General features: G+C 37.1%; 1 protein-coding gene and 1 non-coding gene across 3 annotated transcripts in view; one reads left to right on the top strand and one right to left on the bottom strand.

The window, feature by feature from the left end:
- The window catches only part of Naaladl2 (N-acetylated alpha-linked acidic dipeptidase-like 2), a 1,346,047-nt gene that overhangs the window by 573,867 nt on the left and 752,840 nt on the right, over positions 1–19,340 (top strand). For both annotated transcript variants that reach the window (XM_017319681.2, NM_001326288.1), the window contains one exon: positions 18,233–18,734. In XM_017319681.2, the coding sequence (XP_017175170.1) occupies positions 18,241–18,734 (494 nt within the window). In that variant the 5' untranslated portion in view covers positions 18,233–18,240. The remainder of the gene's footprint in view (positions 1–18,232; positions 18,735–19,340) is intronic.
- Positions 8,103–8,209, bottom strand: Gm24704. Its single transcript, XR_003954731.1, has one exon. It is a non-coding gene; the product is annotated as a U6 spliceosomal RNA (small nuclear RNA).

The raw sequence follows: 19,340 nt of genomic DNA, 5'->3' as shown, positions 1-19,340 counted from the left end.
CATAGCAAATTCTCCAAAGGAAATATAGGTGTAAATTCTGTAGAAGGAAACAACTCTAAATATCAGGAATATAAATGAAACAATGACAGACAAATAATGAATAAACAAACAAACAAACAAACAAACAAGAAACAGGATACCTTAATACTTCAGTGCTCATTATGTGGGATCAGCACCTTAGAGCCTGGGATAGTGAATCAGTGGTGAGATAAGTGTCATGTACACAGTCCTGAAGTAAGAGAGTCTGTGATCATGTCAAGGGAAACTCACAGAACAGAAACTATAATTATTACTTGTGTTGGTGATGCTCATTTAGGATCCAGTAGAGTGTATTTTATATTTATATTGCTTTGATTTGTTTTAATAAATTGTATTTTTATCCATTTCTTAACTGAGTTATGTCCTTCTGATATGGGAAAAAAATCTTTTCTTCAATACAGGACTGTGGGTTCAAATTCCTTGTCAGGTTATATTATACAATCTGCAGTGCACTCATACCACAAAAGGATTTAGGCCCTCAGGGAACTGGCAGATATTCATACTTATGTAATCAACCCAAAGCAAACATGCACAAGCCAACTGGATTAGACCAAACAATTTTATTTTCAATGGTTTTATCTGCATTTTGCAATTTATAGCTTATTCATGTAGCATCCCAGTAGCCTTCCCTGACACACCACTTAGAAAGAACCTGGGTGACTCAAAGTTTTAGTGCTATTCTCCCCAACTTAATTACCTAGTATCCTTGCATTTATTTATATTATCCAGTTTTGAGTGAATTTTTACTACTCTTTTCTAAAACACAAAGCAAAGAAAATAATTTCCTCTTACTTTGCATACTATTTATACAATTAGTAAAGCATTTATTTTATTTAGTTGATATCTAGGAGACCAATTAAGTAAGGTCTCTGTACATTTACTGATATGGAGGCTGTTGTTAAAGCCATGTGATGAAAGCACAAAAGGAAAAATCTCCTCACTGTGGTAAGGAATTAAAGGAGGAAAATATCTTCTGAGTTACTATTTTGTAGTTTTATCTTACCCTGCTTTGGATTTGAAGACATTACAGATTTCAAAAACCAAAAACGTTATAACATAAACATGGGCTTTATTTATACAAAATAGGTTGATACTGAGAAATTTGTGTTTGCTGATTTTATCCTAAGGTGGAAATAGCCCTTAATATAAAAGAAGACAATTTATATGTGCCTTAGCACAAAAGAAGAAAGAAAATAGTTTAGAGTGAAGAGGAGAAAGAGCTGGAGGGATCAAGGGTTGTGGGATGGGATAGTCCAAAAGGAAGCTGATAGAACAGTATGTAGGCATACATGTCTGGCAATAGTATAATGGGAACAATTACATTGAATGTTAACATGAAAAATAAAACTTCCTTCAATGACAGAATGCTACCATTAAAACATATTCTTTCAAAATTTTCTTATTTTTTGAGCATGTCATGCATGTATACAATGAAATATGATCACATCCATCGGCTATTCCCCCTTTCTACTCTAATCAATTCTCCAACAAGAACCTCTCCAAACTGAATGTCCTTTTATAATCCATTTAGACCAATTAGTGAGGTTCATATGTGTATGGGAATGGCCCCATCCACTAGATAAGAAAAAAGTCTAGCAGTGGCCGTGCATTGAGAGAGAGAGAGAGAGAGAGAGAGAGAGAGAGAGAGAGAGAGAGATCTCGTCCCTCGGGATTCAGTTATTCGTGGGTTCGAGGGGGACTGCAAACCTGGAAGAAAATGAGAGGAAGGGGAAGAAAAGCAGAAGACCAAGCAAAGAGTTGTCAAGGTCTTAATTTATTAAGCTGAGGTGCCTGGTTTTAAAGCATACATTGAAGGGAATAGGGAGGGGTCAAGGGGGAATTTAACAAAGAACAAAGAAACAGGCATCTGCTGACATGAGGGCCAAAGTCAGGCTCAAGGTGGCGGGCACTCTGTGTCTTATCTCTGGGACATAGATCCTCCTTCTCAGCCTTGGGGTGTGAAACCCGGCTCAGGCATAACCCATGTCCTTGGAAGTCATGGAAGTTCAGGAAGAGATAAAGAAGAGGGAACTGTAATTCAGCCTTTACAGCCTCAGGTGCTAGGAAGGGAACAGGGAGGAGGGAGTGACAACCAGATCCTAGCACGAGACCATTTGGCCTGTCAGGGTGGGAGATTGTGAGAAGCTTGCTTTCTCATGGAATAGTCTCTGACATCTCCCCCTTCTGAATTAAATTTAATAAGGCCACACTTAACTGAGGTGATCAAATGATCTTCTCATCCTTGGATGAGTGGGCATTAACCATGGCTGGGGGAGCATTTACCCGATTCCTTCCGTGGGTGCTGTCACTATCCACACATATGGTTCTAGGTATCTTTTGGGCAGAGCCTTAAAAAATGCAAACTTTATATGCCACAGTACAGCGGAATGCCAGGGCCAAAAAATGGGAATGGGTGGGTGGGGAAGTGGGGGGGTAGGATATGGGGGACTTTTGGGATAGCATTCTAAATGTAATTGAGGAAAATACATAATAATAAAAAATATAAAAAGAAAAAAGAAAAATTCTTTATTTGTAACTGGAACTAGATACCCATCTCCATCTAAACCTGGTGTGTCTCTCAGGGAACTTAGAAATGATCTAATTGGACCTCCCCTGCAGTGCTTAGCCTCAAACCTACGCTGGTGCCCATACTGGATTTGTATTATCAGGAAACAGCATGCACAGTTCTGAGTCCTGTGCAGCTCCCAAAGGAGAACTGTCAATCTCAGATTCAGCAAGACCTTTACAAGAATTATGCCAATTGTAACACCACAATTTGTGGCTCTTAAGCCATATTAGGAGCTGGAGGTCACCCTTTCTCGTCCCTATTGTCTCCAAAGCCTGAGGAACCAAGGGGACCCCACATTAGCAGCAAGGGTGGAAAACTGGAGACCAGTTGCTCTTTCTGCCTCGGTGGGAGGAAGATCTTCGTCTGAGTCTTGGATATCCAGGTGATGATAGTGAACTGCAACTGTCTTGCTTAAAGCAGGTTCAATCTGTGACTTAACAAAATTGGTTAATCTTTTAAAGGCCCAAGGACCAAAAGACAAAAGCAGCAAAATACCCAAGAAAGGTCCCAAAAGGCTGGGAAGTAAGGTAGTAAGCCAGGGAGAAGTAGAAAACCAATTTTTATACCAATATTCTTGTTTCTCTCTGTTGCGTTTTCTCTCTTCTAAAGTAGTTCTAACTTTGTCTATGCTATCTTGGACTAAGCCAGTCTTATCAGAGTAAAAACAACATTCTTCTAATACCTGAAATTTCTGTCTTTGTAGCCTTAATATTTGTTATATCCTGCCTTATTGTTGAGACCATTACATCTAAGATATTAACCTTTGCCTCCAATTTTTTATCTACAATAAGTTGTTAATATTCTTATGCATATCATTAACAAAATGAGCAGTATGCAGCTGTTGATTTAAAGCTGTGGTAGATATTGAAGTTAAAATTGCAATTAAAGCAGTAAATCTTAAAATTGCTCATTTGACCTTTTCCAAGTTTGCATTCCTAGATTTTTAAACCAAGGATCATTTCCTAACTCTAAGAGGCCGCAAAACATAAACAAGTCTCTTTAACAAAATCATAACAGCAGATTCCTTATCTAAATTAGGATCTACACAATTAGTTAATTGACAACAATTGCAATGAATATGAAAAGACTTGTCAAGATTGGTGATCTTAACTCTTTTTTTTTTTTAAAGATTTTATTTATTTATTATATGTAAGTACACTGTAGCTGTTTTCAGACACACCAGAAGAGGGCGTCAGATCCCGTTACGGATGGTTGTGAGCCACCATGTGGTTGCTGGGATTTGAACTCTGGACCTTTGGGAGAGTAGTCGGGTGCTCTTACCCACTGAGCCATCTCACCTGCCCGGTGATCTTAACTCTTAAATTATCTAACAATATAGCATATAGGTAAGGTACAAAAGCTTTCACAGCTATAGCAGAGTTGGCCTGAATGGCCAAAAACAGTGTCTCTGATGAAATCTTGTTAAATACACTGTAGCAGTCTCTCTGCCTCACGGGTCATCATTTATAGTTGTCCTCAAATTGACAGCAGGTCGGCTCTCCTTGCCCATGGCAGAGATAGGAAGTTTCTTCATCTTGTTTGTAAGTAGCTGCTCTCCCTGATTCCTCTTTCTCTATGCACTCAACACAGTTTTCTTATCATCACTGCCAGGGCACTCATGAACTCACAGGTCAGTCTGTCACATGAATCATTTTGTAAACTAGCATGCTTTTGTAGCATTCTGTGGACAAAACAGAAGCACTGCTCCCTTTCCCCCATGTTAACTTTCTATTTATGCTCATGACATGTGTCAATAAGTGGGTCCTTTTTATCTCTCCTAGACATGATTATGTCTAGTTTTAGGCTACTATAAGGCATTTATTAAGTTCTTTGACATCTAAATTTCAAAATTCTTAAAAATAAAAGTATGATTTAAATAATGTGCACAGGGGTATAATTTCTCCCCTTTTTTGTTTTTAAGAAGATAGAGTTTTTAAAGTTCTATAATACCTTGTCTTTGAGAATTATTAAATTGTTGACAAAACATCTCAAATACTTGTCTGTTATCATCAGTTTTAATATAACATGGACAGTGACTAATTATACTTTCAATTGTTTCTCTTGAAGAGTGGTTGTAACTAGAATGCTTGAAAAGTTATTATAGTTACATGTGTATAATTTATTTATTCATTAATCAGAAACAAGAGAAAGTCCTTAAGTTGTCTCTACGAATAACTATCTTCTAGGGATAAACAGCTTGATTAGTAAGTCTAAAACCCAAATAATTATAAGGATCCTGAGTTTGTATCTTTTCAGAAACTATCTGTAATCTCTATCAGTTAAAGCTTTATGTAAACCTCTAACACAAAAGCAAATCCTGGGGGTCTTTTCCAGGCAACCCAGGACAATTTCATAACTGCCCCAAAACAGTCTTCTTAAAGGAACAGTATTTTTTCTTATAAGTTGCATAAGCAATTGCAAGCTTGACAATTAATAGCATCTAGGGGATGAACAATTTTAAGCAATTGCAAGCTCTGAGATATAATATTGATTATTAATATACAACTTAAAGTTTGATTGTTCAAAATTTAAAATACCATCTACAGCACACAATAATTATCTGTGCTGAAACAGGAGGAAACTCAAAAGAATAAGTGTGTGATCCAATTCACATATACTTTTCTCTCATAGAAGGGCTGTTTTTAAACACAGTAAATGGGATGCATGCATGAATGAATTTATAGAAGTTATAGAAGCATGCATAAAACAATTTTTAACTTATCTTTGGGATAATGATTATAAATTTTATTTGAAATGATGGTATGCAATAGATCAAACATCAATATTTTGTAATAACCAAATTAATGGCTGTTTGGAACAAGGAACAGTCACTTGTACATATACGCAAACTCTGTACACTATAACTTTATATAAAGTAGGCAAGTCAAATCGCAATGTCTTGATAAATTCCACAGCCCAATTGACCTTTTATAAACTTTGAATTTAAAATTTATTTAGAACAACATCTGGCTAAGTCTGCAACAAGGCTCTTCTAGCTCAAAGGAAGGGAGGGAGATCTGAAGTCCCAGGTTTCCGAAGTCAGCTTGTGAAACAAAAGAAGTGCCACACAAGCCTCGCTGAGGCTGCTTCCCTCTGAGCTCAGCTTCAACCCAAATGCAAACTTTTCTCAAACTGAACACTCTGCCAGAGTCTTGGCCCAACGATTATCACTATTTTGAAGTATCTTTAAAGACCTGTTTTCCTGGGTTCGTATTGTTTAGAATGACTCCAATCCAGAGTTCCCAATTTTAAGCTAACTTTCTCTTACAAGCAAAAGGCTGCCTGCCCCTTTAAGAGCTCCATTTGCAATCGGAAGGGCTTTTCCAGCTGTACTTGACTCCCAGCCACAGTGCAGTGTAACTTTCTGCTGTGCAAACTGAGACTGCTCTTTAAACAAGTTAAACTAAATCAAAGGATGAAAAGCCAGCAGATAAAGTTTTAACCATTTTTGTTTTTTCAACATGAAATAAAGAACAACCAACAATCATTCAAACAACAAAACAAAAACAAACATGAATAGACAGACATATGGACAATTTGGTGCACCAAAAAGAGACAATAGACAGACAGGGACTAGAACTTGATGTCTCAAAGGACCCAGATATCCTCACCAGAGCTAAGAATATCTCCATAGGAGCCAAAGAGGAAGCAGGACGTTTCCCATTTTCCTTCTGTCCCTAGGAGAGCTCTGAAATAGCTTATTTTCAATTTCTTTCTCTTTTGCTAAAAGATCCCAAACGGGATAACTGCTTTTCTAAAACTTATTCTCTCTCTCTCTCTCTCTCTCTCTCTCTCTCTCTCTCTCTCTCTCTCTCTCTCTCTCTCTCTCTCTCTCTCGTGTTCAGACTCTAATTCTTTATCTCCTTCTGGGAATTCTGCCAGAGAAGGGAGAGGAGACTAGGAGACACAGTGGTAGCTTCTGATAGTTAATCCTCAATAAGAAAAGACGGTTGTAGGGACCGCATCGGGACCCTTATTAGCTAGTTTATCATTTAAATCTACCTTTCACCATTTTTACTGTGTATCTCTGTTTCATCTATATTAACCCATGGACATACCTGGTCTATGAAAATAAAAAATTTTATCAAATCTTTCTTTTTAACTCTAACTCTTCTTTCCCTGATTGCTATCTTTAAGCCTTTAACGAAGGATGCCTCTTTAGATAGCTCATTTCCCATTTCCTGAAGTGGAGATGAATCAACTCACTAAGGACTTCTCTTTCTTCTGGGAGCAGGGGAAGTGTTCCTTCACTACTTCTAATGTCTTGGGGTCCCAACGAACTTCTCTGGAACCTCCACTGGAAGAAAATATGATCCAAACCTCTGCCCATGTTAGGCGCCACTTACCCCCTCCTGTGAGATTCAGTTATTCATGGGTTCGAGGGGGACCACAAACCTGGAAGAAAATGGGAGGAAGGGGAAGAAAAGCAGAAGACCAAGCAAAAAGTTGTCAAGGTCTCCATTTATTATGCTGAAGTGCCTGGTTTTAAAGCATACATCACAAGAAATAGGGAGGGGTCAAGGGGGAATTTAACAAAGAACAAAGAAGCAAGCATCTGCTGACATGAGGGCCGAAGTCAGGCTCCAGATGTCGAGCACTCTGCATCTTATCTCCGGAACATAGATCCTCCTTGACAGCCTTGGGGTGTCAGGCCGGGCTCAGGCATAACTCATGTCCTTGGGTGTCATAGAAGTTCAGGAAGAGATGAGGAAGAGGGGACTGTAATTCAGCTTTTACAGCCTCAGATGCCAGGAAGGAAATAGGGAGGAGGGATTGACAACCAGCTCCTAGCAGGAGACCATTTGGCCTGTCAGGGTGGGAGATTGTGAGAAGTTCTCTTTCTCATGGTATGGTCTCAGAGAGAGAGAGAGAGAGAGAGAGAGAGAGAGAGAGAGAGAGAGAGAGAGAGAGAGAGAGAGAGAGAGAGAGAGAGGAAGAAGGAGGAGGAGGAGGAGAAGGAAGAAGAGAAAGAGGAGGAGGAGAGGAGGAGCACGAGGAGGGGCAGAACCAATATTCTTCAGTTCTAAAGTTGAGACTCTGAAATTCCTGTGAGTGATAATATGATCCACTAACACAGCACCTGAATTCATAGTGCAATCAGAGACATAGCATACTCTTTCCTCAAATTAGTCCTCTCAAACCAACAAACTAGTTGGCATTCAAAGCTATTGGAAATAACTTTATCAGTACCCTCTCACTTTATTTGAAGATTCTATCATAGAACTGTTATAGGAAATTCAGAGTCTACCTCATGTTTTAAAATCAATTTACTTCAGCCATTTTTTTATCTTACTTGTAAGATAAAACGTTTACAACAAAGAAAGCTTTGAAATGTCATTCTGCTTCTAATATTACTCACAGACAATATCTTATTTTTTTTTTACTTAAAACATATAGTTTAATATAATACTTGGCAGAATTAGGTAAAACAATATTATGAAATCATGCAAGATGTAGAGTCTGTTTCTGAAGAAGTCACAGTCCATTACACTACAAAAATATGGAACGCTTCACAAATTTGCGTGTCATCTGTGCGCAGGGGCCGTGCAAATCTTTTCTATATAATTCCAATTTTAGTATATTTGCTGCCGAAGCGAGCATGACAATTTCTTTTTGTTGTTGTTGTTGAGTTAAATACCATTAGAAACATCAAAGTCAGTGAATCAAGTCAGTCATCTTTAACTAGCTATTGTAAATATACCCACATACAAATAATCATAAATATGAAATGGTCGACTTATTGCACATATACAAAAATATATGTAGTATGTTTATGATTATATGTTGTTAATTCCTGGAATTATTAAAGGCAAATAAATAACATTATTCAAAATCCTTTTCTTTTTGTAATTATTCTTTCTGTAAAGGAAAAAGATTAACTCAGCTCTGTAGTAATAAGATTTAGAGCTTGCTGCTGCAAGCCAGACATGACAGTTTTTTTTTTTTTTAATAAAACATTAGTCTAACTTCTCTATTTCCTATCTGGACCATAGTGTTGGTTAACAAGATGTTCCGTACTCCAGAGTACCTAACAACAAATCTCTATTCCTCATTATATTTAGGTCCTTGTCAGTAAGACTTGAGATAACGTTTCATCTCAAAAATGAAATGTAATGTTTCATTTTATTATTTATTAGTTAATTATTTTAATTATTTACATATAATAGGCTGCAGGATCAGATAAGTAGTTAAGATTACTGGCTGTGCTTTAGAAGATCTGAGTTCTGAGTTCAGATCCTCACACAGTGACCTGTAAATCCAGCTACTGGGAACACACTCTTCTATCCTTTTCCACATTTATTTGTACATATGTACATACATACATACATACATACATACATAATCTTCAAACACACAGTTAAAAATAAATCACTTATTGCCAAAAATGTTTTAAAACATTTATTTTCTACCTCAATGTTTTCAGGGTACCATGTAGATCTGAAGCTTCCTAAAACTAATTTTTACACTTGAAAAATCCAACGCATTGCTTCACTTCCTTTTATGTCTATGTCATTTACCTGACTTTGGACAGTAGGAATTTGAAAGAAATAACATTCTGAAGAATAGACTTATTTTTAAATGTACAAACATACAATTAATATATATTCATATTTAAATGTATGTTTATGTACAGAACACTCAGGCATCTTCCTTCTGTTTATAACTTGATGTATGTTGGTGGTGTAGACATGTGCATTTATGTGCACGAGCTTATTAATAAAATTCTAGATGTCAGGAATAGATGCCAGATGTCCTCCTACCTTGTCCTCTCCATCATGACACTGAAGATGGATTTCATTAATATGCTGAGGCTGACAGGCTAATGAGCTCCAACAGCCCTGTGTCTCAGGAGCATAAGCCTGGGGTTACAGATCTCCTGCTCTGACTTGTTTTTATTTGGGTGCTAGGTATCTGAACCAAGGTTCTCATACTAGTTACCTACTAACTAGTCTTCTCAGTTCTGCAAATTTAATTTATTGATCCAAACTTATATTATCCTAAAAATTCTTTTTAAATCAACTCGTATTTGCTTTATTATTACAGAAGTATAAGAATATGTAAAAGCAAAATGTGCTAGCATCTGAATTGAATAGAAATGGAGATATAAATTTGTGGCTGTCTTATCTAAATTAATACAATTTGTTTCAGACTATACAAAGTATGGATATTGTTGATATTTCTACTAGAAGAAATGTCTATACCACACTGTATTTCTTAAAGAGAGATTTATTTGCTATGCTAGTTTTTTGGTTTTTTGGTTTTTTTTCTTTCTTTCTTTTTTTAAAATTTAAAACAGCCTAAATTATCTGAGAAGGGGTAACTCAACTGAGAAAATACCTATATAAGATTGGCCTGTAGGCAGCTATGTGGAGTATTTTCCTAATTAATAGTCTCTGTAGGAGCACACTGTCAGCTCTCTGCTTTTCAGCTCCCACCCCTTGCTAGGGGAATCAAGGTGTCAAGCAGAATTCCTTCATTGTCTTTGCATCAATTCCTGACTTCAGGTTTATGCTCTGTTTGATCTCCTGCCTCAGCTTCCCACAATGCTGGTATTTGATCATTATGTGTGTGAAAGCAAAAGGAACCTTGTTCTTCCCAAGTTGCTATTAGTCATAGTCTTTAGCACAGCAATGGAAAACAAATTATGGCATGTGGAGTGATATTTTAAAGTCTTCTGTTGTATTATTTTTACTCACTGGAGTGTTATGACACTTTAAGTAGGTCACATGCTTGAGTAGTATAAACATAAGTTTAAGTAACAATTATACGACCATAAATAACAAATATCTATAGTTGTCTTTATAATATAAAATTTCTATTTCTTTTTTTTATACTTTTTATTAGGTATTTTCCTCATTTACATTTCCAATGCTATCCCAAAAGTCCCCCATACCCCCCCAACTCCCCTACCCACCCACTCCCACTTTTTGGCCCTGGGGTTCCCCTGTACTGGGGCATATAAAGTTTGCATATCCAATGGACCTCTCTTTCCACTGATGGCCGACTAGGCCATCTTTTGATACATATGCAGCTAGAGTCAAGAACTCTGGGGTACTGGTTAGTTCATAATGTTGTTCTACCTATAGGGTTGCAGATCCCTTTAGCTCCTTGAGTACTTTCTCTAGCTCCAAATTTCCATTTCATTTTGAAATTAAAATGTATTATTTATAGGAAATAAGCTATGTCATTTCCTTGCCCGTCAGAGCACAGTTATTTTATTTTACAGAGAATTTTTTGGGTTAAAGGAACCATTAATGATTCTTACAAAAAGGACATATTTCAAAAAATATAGTATTTTGGAATTTATAATGCAATTTTGTCTTTATTTGGTTCATCAAATATGTGTCAAGTGAAAAATAAAATGCTAGAGAAAATGTGTAGATTTTAAATGTTATAATAAACCTATAATATTTTATATAAGAAAAGAAAAATTTAAAAATGAACTAGTAAGTTTAATATGTATAGGTATATTTACCTTTATATTTATAGATGCATGTATAAAGTAAACATTATAGATTCATATATTTAATATGTATATTTTATTATATATTTATATTTTATATAAACATTTGTATGTACTATATACTCATATAACATATATGTAATGGTTATGTATTTACATATATATGTTTGTACCTATGTGTAATTATATATTTTCTTAAGGGAAAGGATTTACACCTTTCATTGTATATGTTATCATGGACTCACTTCTTTGAAATTTTTCTAGAAGTGTTTTGATGTTTAAGTGGTAAATGGATGCACCATTACTTGACCCAGGTAGTGTTCCCCCTACAGAAGATAGATTTCACTGAAAAATTATTAGTGTGTAATGAGTCTAAAAGTGGTAGTGAGGATGCTGTGCAGAGATCCATCATGGTGAGGAGTTAATATCTATATCTGCATTACACCCTAATTGATGGCTCTGCCTGATGCTTGAAAAGCGTTAAATTGCTGATGTGTATGTGATGGAATGCCTATTGTCAGAGCTAGAGATGAAAACTTGCGCTCGCCCTTGCAGTTCGTTTCTAAATGATTCATAGAGAGATGACTTTGAATGTTTATATTAGAGGTCAGAATTAGAATTCTCACAGTTCTGTCATAGCTCTCATGTGCTAAGTCTTTGTGGAGATAAACCATGTTTTACATTCAGTACTTTAAAAAAATATATGCATGCAGAGAAAAACACAGAGTGATTCTTATTTAGTAAAATGTGAGAAAAATCTAGATAACTTTATTGAGACCAACTGGCCAAATTCATCAAATGTATATGAGTGAAAATTTTAAAGACATCTGGGAAGAAAAACAGAGAGAGGTGAGAATCGAAGGCATGGGGGTGTAAATAGATCACAGTATATGACATCCTTCAAAGAAAATGTCCCCTGAAACATTTACAGAGAAAAGAAAATAGCCTTGGAGGGAAGGTATGGAAGGGCAAGGAGGGCATAGAGGGCTGTGGAGGGCAGTGAAAGGCAAGGGGTGTGGAGAAGGGAGAGAGTGAGAATGGGAGTCAGCAGTTAGGCAAAAGAAGGCAGGAGGAAACATGATGGATCTCAGGCAATAACAATATGCTAGCAAATAAGTGATGCTTTAACTAAAAACAAAATATGTCCTTTGGGATGTTTATAGGTTATGTTAAAATAAATTGATCTGTGGGATATTACTCATTAGCTTTTCACCTAATTTGTAGTCATATTTTATATGAAAACTCAGGTTATTGTGAAGGATAAATTCCTAAAACTGGCCATATACTGTCTGAAATAGGAATTCAGTTTTAGACTGGTTCACTCAATGGCATGGCAGAGTGTATCCTAGATTCCTTCAGCTGTCTTTGAAATTTTTAGACTACATTATATTTTCTCTTAAATATTTCATTAACACAAAGTATTTTTTTTGGTGTCTGCCTTTATTTCTCATTCAAACATCACTTAAGATGTCTGAAAAATTACCACTAACCTGATATGTCACTATCTGAGTATTCTGAATTTACAAAATCAGAAAGCAAGTATATAGTTTGCTATATGAAAAACAAAAAACAAACAAAACCAACCAACTTCATGCAAATGTTCAGCTCTTTCTTAATTGCTTGGGAAAATTAGATTCAAAAATAGTCAAGAGTTAAGGGATGAGTGAAAGAAAAAAATAGTACATGGAACCATTGGTGATGTTCTAGTGCCTACCAAACAATAACTGCACGATGATGATCCATATATCATGAGTTTGTTTTGATATAGAGACTTTATTAGTTTCTTCTCTCATCATTGTGATCAAATCCCTGACTAGAAACAACTTAAATGGAGAATGATTTATTGTAGTTCATTTTTCAAGGACATCTAATCCATCAAAATGGGGAAGTCTTTCCAGCGAGGGTCTCTGTGGCAGGAGGAACTTGCTGTATGACTCTTTACATCTCTGTGGATCAGGAAGAAGTGAGAGCAGAAGTGAGGCAAGGCTATAATCCTCAAATAACATGTGGATTGCTGATGATTGCTGGCTTGGCCACAAATGCAGAAAGTTCTACAACACTGAGATCTCCAGCTGTCTAAGTCTGTGGGGGACAATTCATATTTATACCATAGTGTGGACTAAATGTAAATTAAGTAAATTGACAAACAAAACTATAGTGTATATGTATGGCTATTTTATGATCTTTTCCCATTATTCATAATATCTGACAGAATTATATATTTATGTCCAATTAATTCAATTTTTATCTTCAACCTCTTTCATTTCTAATTTTTACCTCTAAACCTAGAAATATCATCTCCAGTTCTTTAAATCAAACTTATAAGCAGAAGATAAGTCTGGGTTCTGCTTTTTCCCATGCTAACCTCATAGATTGGAGCCCTGGGTTGCAATAGATAAGCTCAGGTTCAGGCTGCTGTCATGCTCCCATAGATGGGAGGCCTGAGTCACAGAGAATCTCTAACCGTTTCTCAGTGCTCTTTTAGCTTTGTCTTAGTATCTGTGGCCTGTGATCATCCTTGGCTAGCATATCATTCTAAGACTTGCAAAGGAACTATACAGACACTGTTTAAGCCTTTGAAATATTTTCCCTGTCTAGGTTCCTGCTTCACATTCCTCTCCTTTTCATACAACTACAAAGGCAGTTGGTTAGAAGAGAGTGTCAGATTCACTGAAATGGGAGTTATCCATAATGTGGGCTCGGGGGATTGTTCTTGGGACTTGATAAAAGCAGCTAGTGCTCTTAAGTGTTGTGAGAAATATTAAAAAGAACGGCGAGTCCCCATGCTATACCGGGCAATTCTGCCGTGCCAACCCTGTGCCTCCACAGCTAGCCCCATGCAGCAACTGATGGAAGCCTTCCCTGTTCTGGTTCACTTGCCTCAGAGCTGTAGTTCCTTCTCAGCCATAAACCCCCTTTGGTCTGTGGTCGCAAATTCCAGTAACTCAGCAAATCCAAACTCTCGAAACATAATTAATCAGTCAGGTTTTATATAGCAATACATTCTCAATTGATAAGATGCCCACACCATATTTTCAGAGCCAATTGACAATTGATAATGATACAAGCTGCCCACCTAGATTAGACAAGTTCTCCCAATTATTCTATCCTTTATGATATTTATAGCTACCTGTGGCTACTTAAAGCCACACGGAATCTGGGTCATCTTCCTCTTGCTCCATTTTTCTTCTTTCTCCCTACCTGTCTCCTCTGTCTCCAGCTCTGCAACTCATATCTCCACCTTCCCTTTCCCTGTCCAATCACAGGCTTCTTGTTGTATTAATATTTAAATTGACTGGACAGTGAAAATTCTGCTATACTTAAATTCCATTAAATGCCATTGCTACCACCCTAAGAGTATACATTCTTAAATAATTATTTTAATTGTTCTGTAACCCAAATATGTGGTATCTACTTCAATAGGGGCTTACTCTCCAGTCATAGAGGTAGCCAAGAGTAGTGTCAATAACATACAATGTCTGGGTTTCTGGGGACCTCACAGGCTAACAACCTAAAGAGAAATAATCCTGGCACTAGGCTTGGTATTTGTTAAAATTTTGTGTCTAATAGCAGCCTGTTAACTGCTATACTACCCTATAACCCATTTGTTATAGGCTAACTTTGTTTAAATTCCTTGTGTGCATCTCTCTCTCTCTCTCTCTCTCTCTCTCTGTGTGTGTGTGTGTATGTGTGTGTGTGTGTGTGTGTGTGTGTGTAAACTTCAACAGAAGTAAATTCCCATATGACATTTTTCAAGAGGTCTTTACTGCTCATTTCCACATCCTGAATATTTCCTTCACCTCTATGTCATCTAACCCTTCAAGCTCCAATACCCCCTCTTTCTGCTTTATATCATCACATTGTATTTCTCCACCCCTGAATGTCCTTCCCTTGTGGTCTCTCACATGTTCCATGAATGCTATGGGTATTCCACAAGAGTCACACAGATCTAAATATTCAAAACTAATCTCCATGTATGAGAAGAAAAAGGCGAAACAGTGAAATTTGTCTTTTTGGATCTGTGTTATCTCAGTGGAACCTCTGACTGGGAACATAACTGTAGCTAAGAGCATGTGACTAGGTGGGTCATATGTCCTAGAGGAGAACACAGTACTATCATTCTACTAAATTAATATCAAGTAAAATGACTTTAATGACATAATTATACACAGATATTAGTGAATCTCTCAACCATCATCTGAGGATATTCTTGTTGCAATAGATAATCGATAAAGACTTATTGTCAAATGAAGAAATGTAAAAAAGAAAAAAAAATGGAGTATTCAGGCCTAATTGGTACCTTGAAGTATACCTTCTTCTGCCAAGGTATTAGAGTCATGGAGGAAGAAGGAACATAAAAACTGTAAAAGCCATAGGCTGTGTCTATCATCCATAAAGCGATTTTATGAATTGTTCCATACATGATCACTCAGCAGGTATGACAGCATGCATAATATGTACACAAGTTCAAGCCAGACAAAATCTCAGCTTTCAATCTTGGAGGCGAGCATAGCTTACTGAGGACTTTTAATTACAAGTGTGAATCAGGCTTCTTTAATGCATTATCACCTCTCCCTCTGTAGAAGCTTGCTCTTCACCCAAGAGTAACTGTGTGAACAAACAGAAAGAAGCTGGCAAGGCATGAGGATCATGAATCTGGTTGAGTAGGAATGAGGGATGGACTTATAAAATATCCAGGTAGGCAAATGAACATAATCAAAATACACTAATGGAAATTCTCATAATTAAGCCAAATATTAAATAATAAGAAGAAATCTTTAAAAAAAACATTTCTTTATAGATTCTATTAGGACAACTCAGCACATTTTCTTTGTTCCTGTTTGTTTTGGATGCATTTGTCTCCTATGATTGATTGTCTTGTCCCATGTGAGACCAGGGACCCATTTATCTTTACCTTTGTTGCCTCTCCTGATGACTAATATAAATGAGGTTCTCTGTTTGGGGTCAGTTGTTGATATGAATGAATCTTATTTGATAAAGTAGCAAAAGTGATTTTTAGAATTGCATTTTATTGTACATGATTGAATATAGTTATGTGTAATATTTCTAAAAATTCAGAGCATTTTTATTGTTTGGGTCTCTGTTAGCCAACCTGTGAAAGGTCGGAATTCGGTGGCTATTGCTGTCTTTTCTCGTGTAGTCCTGGTTTTTATCTTCTTTGTTAATAGTTGATTTGCCATGACTATCATTAAGAATTAACTTATCAATTATCATTTGAACTTTGTGCTTTACTCCTCCCACTGTATACTAGAGATACAGAAATGTCATAAAGCATGGTGAAGAACCTCAACATCTAGCTAAGATGACATCTAGTGCACAAAGAGTGTAAGTGTAAACAGAGTGGACAATACGAATCTTAAACAATAATGAACACTATAGTGGCTAACAGAACTGAGTTCATTTACTGTTAATTAGGCGAGTTATCCTAATAACTGCACTACAGGGCACAATGGATGATCATCCAAAACACTAAAACAGAAAATGTCCATCTGCCCCTCACAAGGTTATGAAACTAAGCCTTCTCAAGCTGCTGAAGGGTTTGAAGTTTGGACACACAGCATCCTGGATTTTTACTTAAAGTTCACTGAACTGTGATAGTTCATGTCATAGAACCTGGGAGTACCTATTTCCTGTTTGATAGCTTAACATTTTCTAGTACTTATTTTTTAGCCCATGACTATATAGGTACTTCTTACAGATCTGTAGAACTTATACTGCTTTATCTATTTTGCCTCTTCTAATTTTAGGATTGTTTTCAGAAGCACCTGAAGTGTTCATAACCACCCCAAGGTCTTTTATCCTATTCTGCTCTTAAGAAATAAAGCCAGTGCTTCACTGCATCTGTCTGTAAATTGTTTAATGTTGTTTTGAAACACGGCTAAAATTGGCTTCATTGTTCCACATTATGTACATTTGTGTACTCCTGTCACTCCATGCAACTGTAGAGAATCTCTCTCTCTCTCTCTCTCTCTCTCTCTCTCTCTCTCTCTCTCTCTGTGTGTGTGTGTGTGTGTGTCTGTGTGTGTCTGTGTGTGTCTGTGTGTGTCTGTGTAGTTTTTAATACGTTTCTATAGGCGTCTACTGTATATTTTCAATTTTTATTGTTTATAGTACAACAGCAAAGTATAATGAATAACGGTTCTATCTTTCCTCTAGCTCACCACCCAGCAGAGGTAGTGGTAGTGAAAAGTTATTAGTATATGTGGAAAGTGGACCTGTTCTTTAGGAGTGAGCTCGATCTTTTTTGGCAGCAGTTCATTCCCATTGCAAACACCAACTATATTTAACTCAGCAGCTGCCAACCAGTCCTGTAGGCAGGCAGATTTCCCATAGGATCCTCAGCTTCAGTCCAGTCCCCTAGGTATGCAGACACCACACCCAAACCAAGAGCTATATTTCAATCCTGAGGAATTCACAAGGCAAGCTAACCAGCCTGAGACAAGGCCACAGAAGGAACAACTGTGGCACAAACCTCAAGATCAGTTCTTTGGCGAGTTTTTCTCTGTCCTCACCACTAGTGGAGCTCAGCAATGCTATGGAAGGCTATGCAGTACATGCACATCTTTAGTAAAGAATAGTGAGGCATAGCAAATCAAGCCAATGCTCAGTGCTCCTACTGTCTGTGGGGTCAGATTTATACTCCTTCAACAAATGTCCTTTCACATGTCTGCTGTATCAAAACATCCATGTGTGTGTGTGTGTGTGTGTGTGTGTGTGTGTGTGCTATGTGGATGTGGGGATGTACATGCACACATGTGCACATACATGTGAAGGCCAGAGGTCAATGCCTGCCATTATAACTTGCTCTTTTCACTGAGACAGCATGGGGAACATGCATATTTATCTAAGATACATGTCTAGCAACCCCATGAATTCTGTGTCTCCCCCAAGTCTCCTGTGTTAGGATGACAGAAGCTTGCATCACTACATTCAGACCTCTAGCCTGAATATTGGAGTTTGAACATAATAATCTTGTGTTTGAGATATACACGCCTGAGCCATCTGTCCAGCCACTAATCATTGAAAATTTATATGCCCAAATAGGCTTTCTTGTTTTTTATTTTGTTTTTACTTTCAATTTTGAAGAAAATCTGCTTATTTTAACAAAGCATAATTTTCATTTTCTTTTAATTCCATAGGTAAAAAGATGGCTTATCAGAAGGTGAAGGCAGATCTAAGAACCTCAGGACATTCACAGTACTTAGACAATGATGAACTTCAAGCCACTGCCCTTGATTTAGAGTGGGATATGGAGAAGGAACTGGAAGAGCCGGGCTTTGATCAGTTTCAACCAGATAGTGCTGAGCATCAGAACTTGGGGCACTCTGAGACTTTGGACCTCCATCTTGATTCCATTCAACCAGCAACGTCACCCAAAGGAAGATTTCAGAGGCTTCAAGAAGAGTCTGACTGTGTGACCCACTACACAAGATCTGCACCAAAGAACAACCACTGCAGTTTTTGCTACATGTTAAAAATACTGTGCATAGCTACTACTCTATTTATTTTTGGAATTATAATAGGTTATTATGCACACATGAATTGTCCTTCTGATGCCTCACCATCAGGAACAAATAACCCTCAGTTATACCAAGATATTCTGAAGACAATCAAAGCAGAAGATATAAAGAAATCCTTCAGGTAGGTGTAGAGAAATGAATGTTATTGGGATATGTTTCCTGGGAAGTAAATCTAAGGAGATAGCCTGAACTGGATGCATGCATAAGAAAGTTTTTTAAGTGAATGGACACAGCCTTCACCAGGAGGAGAAACTTCTGGAAGGATTCACAGACTAAGATTTATAGTTCTGGGTTCTGCAATATCCATTTATGATACAGCTTTATGAACTGGTAATGGTAACTACCACCACAATGGCTCTAGCCTAATCTTTTCCTCCATTTGAGAAACACTGTTAGACCATGTTGAGACACAAAGTCAGTTTGAAACAGAGGTAATAAAAATTAGGATATTTTTCATATGATCAAAAATTGCAATGGCATCAAAGTGAAATCGGTCTTTGTATGGGATGAGATAACTGCCATAAGTTATGCAGGGGACATTAGGAGGTTTTGACACCTCACAGTCCTTGTCTTTTAAGTAGCCACTGTCTGTTTAAACACATGAGGTTCCCTTTATCAGACAGTCCAAAAAGAGCCTCTCTACTGAGGGATACTTAATGGATGGCTGTGGCAGCATCACACATTGTTTGTTTAATTGAAAGGTAATAAATCCTTCTTATGGAGGACT

This window comes from Mus musculus, chromosome 3, assembly GCF_000001635.26.
Source record: "Mus musculus strain C57BL/6J chromosome 3, GRCm38.p6 C57BL/6J".
In the NCBI taxonomy this organism is placed as follows: Eukaryota; Metazoa; Chordata; class Mammalia; order Rodentia; family Muridae; genus Mus; species Mus musculus.
The sequence above is the reverse complement of the archived record's forward strand: the minus strand, read 5'-3'. Positions and strand labels throughout refer to the sequence as shown.